Source organism: Melanotaenia boesemani, chromosome 19 (genome assembly GCF_017639745.1).
Source record: "Melanotaenia boesemani isolate fMelBoe1 chromosome 19, fMelBoe1.pri, whole genome shotgun sequence".
Classification (NCBI taxonomy): domain Eukaryota; kingdom Metazoa; phylum Chordata; class Actinopteri; order Atheriniformes; family Melanotaeniidae; genus Melanotaenia; species Melanotaenia boesemani.
In genome coordinates this window covers 23,935,461-23,946,659 of record NC_055700.1, presented here as the reverse complement: position 1 = coordinate 23,946,659, position 11,199 = coordinate 23,935,461, and the positions used below count along the sequence as shown (strand labels likewise).

General features: G+C 40.2%; 1 protein-coding gene across 1 annotated transcript in view; it reads right to left on the bottom strand.

Moving 5' to 3' along the window:
* arrdc1b (arrestin domain containing 1b) overlaps positions 1-11,199 on the bottom strand; it is a 34,603-nt gene that overhangs the window by 3,634 nt on the left and 19,770 nt on the right. Inside the window, exons 3-7 of the mRNA XM_041970434.1 lie at positions 9,440-9,490; positions 3,503-3,657; positions 3,113-3,295; positions 2,816-2,992; positions 463-907 (exon numbers count right to left, since the gene is read on the bottom strand). Coding sequence (XP_041826368.1) covers positions 463-907; positions 2,816-2,992; positions 3,113-3,295; positions 3,503-3,657; positions 9,440-9,490 — 1,011 coding nt within the window. The remainder of the gene's footprint in view (positions 1-462; positions 908-2,815; positions 2,993-3,112; positions 3,296-3,502; positions 3,658-9,439; positions 9,491-11,199) is intronic.

Sequence of the window (11,199 nt, the reverse complement as noted above, 5' to 3'; positions counted from 1 at the left end):
TTTGTTCTTACATGGATATAAAGACATTTGCAGGAGTTGAAAGCTGCATGACAGACTTAGATTTAGACCATATAAGGGGTATCTGAGGGTTATGGGGTCAGGGGAGCTTTCCAAAGGACACCATAACATGACAACATGATTTCACTGTGTTTGCATTCACACACCAGAGAGGAACACTGACATAAAAACAAACACATATGAAGGGAAAACTGAATGTAACATTGTTATTTCTCTAGCACATGCACGCTTCATATACTTGGGGCTTCACTTTTGCTCCATTTTTACGGAGCTGCAGTTAACATCTCTTCTTTATAGAACCCAAACAATTAAATCTGTTAAATCAGTCAATTATAACCCTTTTCAAAATAATCATAATAGGCCGGAGTTTTGCCGATTAAACTCCAACACAAAACCTCAGACAGCCCTTTTACATATTTGACTATGAAAACTCTGAGCACTAACCATGAGGGTAGTCACAGCTACTGTACTCTGGAGGGAGAATGAGCGAACAGGAAGTAGGGACTGGAGTCACATCTCCCTCGGTGAAGAAAGGTATGGTGGCTCCAGTGGAAACACAGAACAGCGGAGCGGACGCGTCGAGTCGTCTGTGGCCGGGAGGCAGCACTGCGCCCGGTGCGTGGCTGAAAGCGCTGGGGGACATCGTGACCGGCTGCCCCGTGGAGTCCTGCTGAGAGTGACTTTTGGTAGGAATCTCCTCACTAGCAATCCCTCCTGCACACAGATCGTCTTCTGGCTCCTCCTCTGCTGGTGGTGCGCTGGGTGTCACCCCTGCAGCACAGGGTGCCACCGGACTGGTGGGTATAGGCCTCGAGGGAGACAAGTTCACAGGAAGGTTACCGATGTAGATGGGCAGAGTGACGACGGCTTCTGGGGATTTTAGCGACACCTGTAACAGATCACAAATAAAGACTCGTTACTTGTGGTCTGGTTCAGCTTAGACATGTTAAATTTGGATTCTAAAGAAGTCAAAAACTCAAAATACAGAAGACTGCAGGGCTGTAGCAAGCTTTTAAAAAGTGTGGGGGATGTGGTTTGTTTTGTTTTGGGCACTGGCGGGTGGTGGTGGTGGTGGGGCAGGGGGGTGCAAAGGGTGTGTGCGTGGGTGGGTGGGGGTTCAGTATGATCACACTGCTGAACAAAGTCAATTTTTTTTTCTGAACCTACCACATTAGTAAGGTGGTACGGTTGGCCACTTTTGTTAATTTATTACCATATAATACCTTACCACATTTATTACCATTTATGGCCATATCGCCCAGCCCTAATTGAGGGTAATGAATTGCTAAAAAATGTTAAGTATAAACTAACCTTCACTTACGTAAACTTCAGATGTCCCAAGTGTCAGTGAATGCAGCATAAAATGCACTTCTATATGTTGTTCTACATTCTACACTGAAAAATATCATTGGCTGGTTGGTTTTCCAAATTGAACATTTGAAGATCACTTAAGTTCTAATTATCAGCTAATTATTTACTAAGATCTAGAGAAGACACCCCTTGTTTAATCTTGACACTTGCTAGATATCTGAACCTGATCCATCTGGCAGATTTTATAGCTGTGTCACCAGCAAACGTTAGTTAATAATAATATAAAATAATGCAAATAAAGGCTATCTAGCTGAAACAGGCTACAGTTTTGCATCAACATTCTGCTAGTTTCCTCTTCCGACACACTGGGACAGAAAAGCAGATCAGCTGAGCACTGACAGTCCTTACATGATTTAAGGAGCAACCATAGACTATATATAAAAGATGGATGGAGCCTCTGTGACGTCACCCGTTGGTTTCTGAAGAGCAAAAGTGAAGCTCGTTGGGCGTTCCCACCGTCGCCATCTTGGAGGCGTCACGCGTGTCGTTAGTCCCGGAAAATCCAAAAATGGGCATAGAGGTCAAGCTGAGAGGGGAACTGTGCGCATGTAGGTTAATGATTGACAACCATCAAACTCCGCGCTGCCTGTAGCTAAGAGCTAACCGAGCTAACCACGAGCTAAAGCTAAGGTATGCCGTTAGCCGGTTAAAAACCGCAGTTGTGCTGCAATCTCCCTTATTTCCACGGATATTGGATACCTGTCAATAAAGAAGACACGCCCCTAATTATGCCAAATTTCAAGATTAAATAACATCTGAACGGATGACTTAGAAAAAAATTCACCCCCCTCAGTTGTCATGAAGGTAAACTTGACCTATTAATCCTAAAATGGATTTTTGTACCAGGCTTTAAACATGTTTATTTCTGCTGTGAAGTTGGCCTTTTTTAACATGGGAGTCTATGGGGATTTGCTCTGTTTTGGAGCCAGACCCTAGCGGATGAGGGGTGAACTGCAAGTTTTTTTGCACTTCCGCATAGGATTCACATTTTACAGGCAGAGGTTGCCGCTTGGGAGCAACAGGAGAAGAGGAGGAGGAGGAGGAGGAGAGAAGGGAGTCATGCAGCGCAGAGATGCAGAGCAACTGTACAATGTTTGTGCAATCAGGCAATAAGTCAGTAACGTAAAGAATGTCGTAAATAATCATAATAATAGTATGATAAATAACAGAGTACTCTAGAGTGACTTTATGAGTGTATATCATCAATGATTCAGTAGTTTAAATCAATACTCTACAGAAGGATCTTATTTTCCACTACGTGGATGTCTGATCCCTCAAAAAATAAACCAGAAGCAGCTGGAAATGCACAGAGTATCAGTACCAGTGTTTTATAACAACCTCTTCATTTATAGTCCTACAAAGCTTTGAAAAATGTTCTAAGATTACACACACACACACACACACACACACACACACACACACTGACCTGGATGAAATAGTCAATGTCTATGAGGCTGCAGCCAGCAAGTGCTGACTGAGGAAGAGGAGGGACGATGATCTGCTCCCTCCACTCGGCGTGTTTTCCTGCCTTCACTCCGGCTCCTTCTACCTCTGCAATGGTCCGCAGGTCAAAGACAGGCCTCTTGGTTTTATAGGTCACTTTCTGATGCGACAAACATGCAGACAATAAAATATGTGACAGTTATTTGTGACCACTTCCCGAACTCCCAATAAGAAGCTGGCAAGAAGAAATATTCCTTTTCAATGGATCAAACAAACACACCTGTATGAGACTGGCCAGCACACACCCAGTGTCCTTCCCTGACTTGTTATGGATCTCAGTGGCTAATTTAATGACCTGACCAGGGACGTAACCCCTCAGGTCACTACGAGCTTTCAGCATCAGGGTTCCTGTCTTCACCAGGAGGTAGCTGAACTTCTTAGTGGTCACAGCATAACTCTGATCCTGCAGGGACATAGTCACGGGATAAATGTTTATTTGCGACGTTAGTAGTGTGAAGGATACACTGGCTGATTAATTAACACAGTTAAGATGCTGAATATGGAAAGCATTTAAGATTCTTCCCCCTTCATTTATCATTTCCCTGTGTCACTCAGCAAAAACACAACAGAAATGATAAAATATGAGCATCAATGGGAACCAAACACCTACTTCAATGTTGGGCACCTCATTGAGGTTGAGCAAGTTGAGCATGTAGAAGGACTTCTGGATCTTGTAATCCTTAGAAAAACGCGGTGTGTCAATGGCTGCCTTCACACAGTAAATAACCTTCCCAAAGGGTCCCTCAAAAGAAGTGGGAACAGCAGCTGCAGGGTGGGTTAGGATTAAAGAAAAATAGGACAAGTCAGAAATGGGGACTTGAGTTTGGGACTTGAGCTGCACTTTAGTTGCTTACACAATAATTACAGACCTGACTCAGACTCACGATTTGAGACTCGTAAACATTTATTTTTTATGTTTCTTCATGATCTCCTCTCTGTCTGATCGCCTGCCTACTGCAAGTGATTCTTTCTCCAGATGTAACACTGACGTAATGTTACACAAACACAGATCCAGCTGTTGCTGCCCCGCCTTTCATTACATTTTTTGGGTATGAAAACTTCACACATGAAACAAATAAAAGAGCAGCATACTGGTAGAAGAGCACCACATCCAATCCGCTACAACACCCTACTGTAACACTGCTGCCTAATGTTAGCATTTATGTTAGCAACAGTTGTTTGTGTTTAGTAATGTTAGAAATATTTATTAGACCTATAAGTATTAGATCTAAATAAATTTAAATATCTGGACATTCATGTCTCACAGTGATTTCAAGCTTTTTTTTCTTTGAATTTGATTTTTAAGGTTTTTCGAATGCATAAGTGTGTACTAGTGTGTAACTTTGTTTTGCTCTCTAAAATCATCCATAAGTTATATTAGTTTTGAAAAGTTTTTTTTTACAACACTGTAGGTCCAGATGGATTTTGGTAAGCAATAAAAAGTCTTAGTTATTTTGTATGATACAAGAATATTTACTAATCTGAATAAATTTCCATGTTCTTCTAGAGGTTTTTGTAATTCAGAGGAGAGGTACACTCGTAAGTTTAAGCCAAAGATCAGCGTTGTTACAAAATGCTGTAAGATGAAGCAGAAGTATTGGTTTTAAATTCCTTGGATATTACAACACAGTAATCTAAACTGACCAGACGGCAGATTACTCTGCTACAAGTCATTTATTGATTTATTTAGCCAATAAATATCACCCAGTAAACCATTATAATATTGAAATGTAAAATCAAGGTCAGAATAACCCCTCAAAATATAAAAGTTTTAATCATGGGACTAAATTGTATTTCCATCAGCTCAATAGATGCCCATCTGCAGCATTAGCTGCCTTAGTGCAAAGACTTAACCCCAGATCTGATCACTTACAAAGATCTTTCTTTTATGTGCTGATCAAAGCCTGGAACAACATTCTGCATCATATCAAGGCTATAACATCACCAGGACTGTTTAAAACCACTCACAACCACCATTTGGTGGATAGTTACTGCTTTGACCAATGATGTGCCCCTACAGCCTCCTCCAACTGCTGCTTTCTCCCTCTGTAAGACTGTGTGATAGTTCTGTCTTTGAAGATGTGTTGTTTGTCTGCCTGTGTTGCTGCAGAGCAGGAACCTGCTGATAATCAGCTTTGGCAAGTCAAGCCTGATTGCCTTTAATTCTTTCCTGCATAAAATAAATAAATAAATTATACATTCAAGTGCATAAAGGAAGCATCTGGGTGATGTGAACTTGTTTAATTGATGCTCATTTTACAGCATAAAGCACAAACAACACACTGTTAAAGAAAGGGTGGAAGTGTGGGGCTGGGGGGTAGGAAATTTAAGAATAGTGGGATAAAAATAACTATTTGGGAAGGAAGCAGCCAAACAGGCAACAGGAGAGATGCTTAGAGCCAGAGGAGAGGAAACATGTCAAGTTTAAAACCTCTTCTGGTACTCCAAACAAGTAATCTACATAGAAATAAACAGACAGGTGTGGAAGAAGGTGATTAATGTGCTGTCAAAATCTCAACTGAGCAACTCCGTCTCCCTCAGGATTATAAAGGGTTCCCTGTGTCTCTGATCCTCATTCAGATGTTAATTTCCAGGAAGATGGCGGCTGCTCTGGCTGCCGTCAATAACAATTAACTGGGAGAGATGGATTGTAGCCGTTTCGCTGCAAATGTCTTGGCAGCTCACATAGGGAATGGACAAATGTAGCAGGCTAACTTTCCCTGGAGAAACGTAACACTGGTCAGCTGAAAGTGGCTGAGAAAAAAACTCAAATAAAACACACATTCGGCACATTATCAACAAACAACATATAGGATGAACATGACGATCATTCCTACTTGATACGTTTCCAGTGGAACCTTAACACAGGACTGCTACTCTTCCATAGATGTGGCCTGTCATGTATGCATATTTCATATTTCAGAATATATCAGTTCTTTGGTGCATGTTAAATTATCATGATCATCTTTCAAATATGCTGCAAAAAAAAGTCTCTTCACATTTGGTGCTAATGTGTCCTGGGTGTCCTAATTATACATGGACAGCAGTGAGCAGGCATGTTCACACCTGTCGATACAAAGCACCCCCCACATGTGTCCCATGTATGATCTGATCCCAGCTACCAGTTCAGTACACAAATAAACATGGGCTGCATCACACAGCTACCTGAGTAACACAAATATCATGTCTAGCAATGATTCTACAAGTATTAATGTTGTGACTTGATGGTCCCGAAGCATTTTACAATATACTGACCATAGTTGATACAGTCTATCCAAAAACAATCAAAACAAACATTACACTATTTAGTTTCTTTTTGTTTAGTGTTCGATTAACACCTCTGTTGCAATAAAGTGAAGGGCCCTCTTCTGTAGCGCCACATGTCCATTGTTCGTTTGGGACCACATCAGATCAGAAGGTGGTTCTACGTGGTCCAGGACACGTTCCTTTTAGACCCCTAACCAAAAGTGGACATACACTATTCACAAAAAGTTAGGGATATTTTATTTCACATATTGCCCTCCTTTTTATGGCTCAAACCGGGACCTCAGTTCTAATTTCGTACCATAAACATGTAAATGTGAGCTGGTATGACAATAAAGTTCCTTGAATCCTTGAATATTCAACTTTTGGATAAAATCTATAGAAAATTTAAAAATCATCTGAACATGGTGTTATCTTCTAAATTTTTATACATATTGAGGACACATATTGTATAGGGGCAAATCATTTATCTTTTTTAAGGTTCAGCATGTGGAAGAGAATCAGATAATCAGACACTCACTGGTTTTTCTTTTTATTTGAGACTAAACAAAAAGACAGCGTGCAGGGACTAACCTAAAGAGGACAAGAGGAAAGACTGCCAGTCTTAAATGTCCCCTTTGGAATAGGGCCATCTGCTATTTCATCCAACCTGCAAGCGTCCTTGTTTTTTGGTGTCTGAACCCATGCCTTCCTCTTCCTCTGCTATTTCTTTGTTCCCTCAGTGAGAAACAATAGGCAGGAAAAATACCCGATGCCTTCACTCAAAATGACTGAGCAGCACTTATTACAAGAAATTATGTTATACTCCCTTACTATCATAACTTCATTAAAATATGAATTTAATAAAAAGTAAACGAAAATAGAAAATAACTTTATTTAATCCAAGATACCACATTTTTAAAGAATATTCTGTTGGTTGCACTGGTTCATGATTTATTTATAGGTTTATTAAATGTTTTACTAAACATACTTATAGCTGCATGTTAAATAGATGGATTCCATTAAAAACTGTCCAATGCTACAGTCTTTGAATCTAAACTTCATCAAAGGTTTATGTTCAGTGCTGTTCAAAATGGCTTGAATATCTACATGTATGAAGCCAAACAAATTATCAAAAGTACATTTTTTGTGACAGCAGTGTGAAGCTTTGAAGTAGTTTACAGCTTTTATTGATCATTATAGACAAGCATTTTGCATTGTATCAATGCAAATTAGCACCAACTCCAACAGAACAACTCTGCCACCGTGAGTGTAGGTGTGAGTCCTGGGGCTCTTCCCCATTTGTGGATTAACATTTTACATGGATTAAATTGTTGACAGTTTGAAGTTACCCTACACCGCTACAATTTTTAAAGATTTTTCACCTTAAGCAAGATTAGAAAATCAATTTCAACACCAAAGTGTTAAGAAACCATCTTGAAGAGGTTGCTCTCTGCAATGTAGAAGTATGAGATCTAAACCATCAACATATACACCCTAGCAGTCAGCAGATAGCCAGCTGGGATAGTAGGCAAGACAAAACATAAGATAGATGCGAATAACATCAAGTTAAAAAACTTAGTAAAATGCATGGTGTCCAGGATTCTGAGTTTCTTCCAACACAAACATGAGCCAGATGATTAATGACTATAATGGTCACTTTCTGGAATGAAACAGAGACCATCTAAGAAAAGACATAAATAAGGAAAAGTCCAAGTTTTGCTGATACTACAAGTGGTTGAAAACAATAAAGATAACATCTTGTGGAACAAAAGAGCTCCAGAAAGGTATGCTACTGCTAGTCACAAAACCAGACAGTCACAAGATCTAGAAGTCCAGGTGGCTGGGACAGATAAAGAAAGTGGAGTTCAAAATGGTCCCAGATCTAAACGGAGGCTTAAGGCCTGTAACTCTCAAACTGGGAGACTGCCTCCTGCAGACTCGCATCTGAGGCAGGGCTGTCCAAAGTCGGTCCTTGAGGGCCACAGTCCTGCAGGTTTTAGATGTTTCCCTGCTTTAACACACCTGGTTCAAACATACATATTTATTTTGTTATGTTTACATATCTCAGTATGGTGTGCAGGGTGTTTTAAGAAAAATGTGAAAACTGTACAAGTGGAGGACAAAAGAGTAAGTGGTGTCATCAGAAATGGTCTCCATTGAAAGATGACTGATAAGAAGCCATTCATAAGGAGGGGAAACATGGAGAAAAGACATAGATATTCTAAATGACACAAGGACCGGTGTTCTATCCCATAAAGACGTCCTATCTAACACAAATTGACGGATAGAACTATAAATTCAGCCTTTGGGTAGGATGCTTTAACACAATGGCAGGTTTTGACAGAACACGGGACTTAAAATCAGTGGCAACAGGTCAGACTGATGAATCCTCCACAGAACCCAGACGTCAACATTACTGAAGCAGTGTGGGATCATCTTGATGGAGAAGAGAACAAAAGGCAGCCAAAGCAGAGCTTTGGAAAGTTCTTCAATGACTAGAAAGTCTTAGGGTTCAGACTGTTGAAGAATAAAGGTGGTTACCAAATACTGACTTTAAAGATGCTCTGTTTTCTATTTATGTTTTTTACATTTCAATAAATCACTGCAGCTATTCCCTGTTTTTTTCTGGTAATACAGTAAAAAGAAATACTTGCACAGTACTGTAGGAGGTCTGGTTGCTGTGCCAGCAGGGGGCAGCAGGCAACACACTTGGTTCTGCAATGAGAAACTTATCACTACATGGTACTTAACATGCCCTGTGCTGATGTTCTCAACTAGGGGCTAGTGAGGAGGGAAGGACGAAGCATGGAGGCATGAAGACCAATTAAACAGTGGCTGCACAACAGGATAGGGGGCTAAAAATAACCCAAACCCCCTGTGCTTGAGCCCACACATGAGTGTAAGATACTAGACAGACCCTGCACAGTTTGTGGTCTCACAGGTACCAGTCATGCTCTAGTCTTTGTATTTTCTGCTTTATTGTGGCTTTGTACTTTATTAACATACAACAAATGTGATAAAACTGTATTAGAAGTTTGTGTAAATGCAGTAAAAAGGCATTATCTGCCTGATCCACCTCTAGATCTTTTAAACATTAACTAAGTTTTGTTTCTCCACACATTTCTGGTATCACAGATGTGAATGTGACTCAGCCACATTAGAGTGAAAGGTCTATGAGCTTAACAAGTTAGCAGAGGTTATCACCTGCATTTTTTCCACTGACATCACCGAGCATGTGAGACAACAATTACAGGAACAGAGGGCGTGACCCAACATGCTCGAGTGCAAGGGTTACACTCACCTGGAAGGAGAAACTGGAAAGGGAAACTGTGTTCGCCTGGTGCCAGAGTTCCTGTAAAACAGAATGGTTTAAGTCAGCTACACAGGTGGCAGACACTAAAAAGGAAAGCCATGTAAATCCCATTTACAGTCATGTTGTCACATTTCCCATGGTTTGTGTCTACACACCTGTATAAACATGCTGCATAAACATCAGACATCCAGAGTGAGGTACTGTGCCTTTGGGGCTCGTCTGTCTCCCCAGTGGATGGAGTTTCTGCCACAAACAGGCTTTTCTGTTCAAAGCTAACTGAGCTGAGCCACCCTCTGTAGTAAGAGAAACCAGCAACTAAAACCAATCAGCCAGCGTCACAGTGATAAATGGTTTTGGTGTGTAGTAGCTGATAAAGTTCAGGGTTCTCTCTGCAAAGTTGAGCAATGATTTGCAAAACGCAACTGATGAAATAAGGCCTTAAGAATTTTTCTTCTGTACTGCTACTGCATCCACATGTCACCCTCACTTAGCAAAGTCTTTACATTCAGACAAGTTAGGATCAACATTGTTTTATGTTATCTCATTGCCAATAAATCTAGTGAAAAGATTAAAAGATTAATATCCTGTCTGGGTCATTCAGGCCAATTTGCCCCTAGTGAAATTGATTACAACTATTGTCAGATGCAAATTAATAAACATTAAGTGCTTTGTTGAGCCTATACAGAATGTCAACAAGTGCCAGTGTGATTCACTGAAGTCTTTTTAATCATTTGTAGCTACAATAGAGCATAGAAGACAACAAAGTACTACACTGCCCTCAGGCTTTTCAATAAATACTTGATAGTACAATTGCTTGATTGTAGGTTTTAGGTTTTTAATAAGTACCACTGACAAAATAAAAAGTAAATACAGTACACAGAGTAGAAACTTAAAAATGAATGTGGATGAATGGTCTTAAAAAAGGTACATCTGTAGGGTGTGAGCACTGCACAAACACTGCATTTTTCTAAGTTCAATATCTGGATGATCAATTCTGGACCCAAAAGGAGAAAATATACCTTTACATTACTTTACAGAAACAATTTCATTTAAATCAGTAAACACAAGTACAATCACTTTAAAATCAACAGTTAAGCTAACATGGATGTTTTGAACTGTTGGAAGAAACTAGAGGGTTGTACTAAGAATCAAGTTCAACACAGCCAGATTTACTTAATGTTTGCGGTTTGATCAAACCTAAACTTTAACTCTGAGTTTGCCTTCCTTATTCTGAACTTCCTATCATACATCAGGCTTCTCTTCAGACTCATAATTAGAAGCATTTTACACATTATCCGACACTTCCTCCACACAAAATACAGCAACACTGTACAAAACCACGGGCTTTATGAAAACAGCTGTACAATCTTAATTATGTCCACATCTGTGTCCACTTTTGATTTTTTCTGTTTTTTCCTCTACAGCAGAGGCAGTCTGAGAGACTGACAACTGCATACCAACACAACCAAGAGAAGATAAAACTTCAAATTATTCCACATTTCTGAGACACCCCGCTATTATCCTCGAGGGCCACTGACTTTCAGGTTTTAGATGCTTCCCTGCTTCAACGCACCTGACTCAAATGAATGGGTCATTATGATGTTGGATCCATTTAATTTGAATCAAGTGTGTTGGAGCAGGGAAGCATCTAAAACCTGCAGGATCTAAGCCCTCAGGGACCAGGGTTTGAGATTCCTGCGCTATTGGCAGCAAAGCACTTAAAAAGGAGGACATGCATTTAAGAAGCC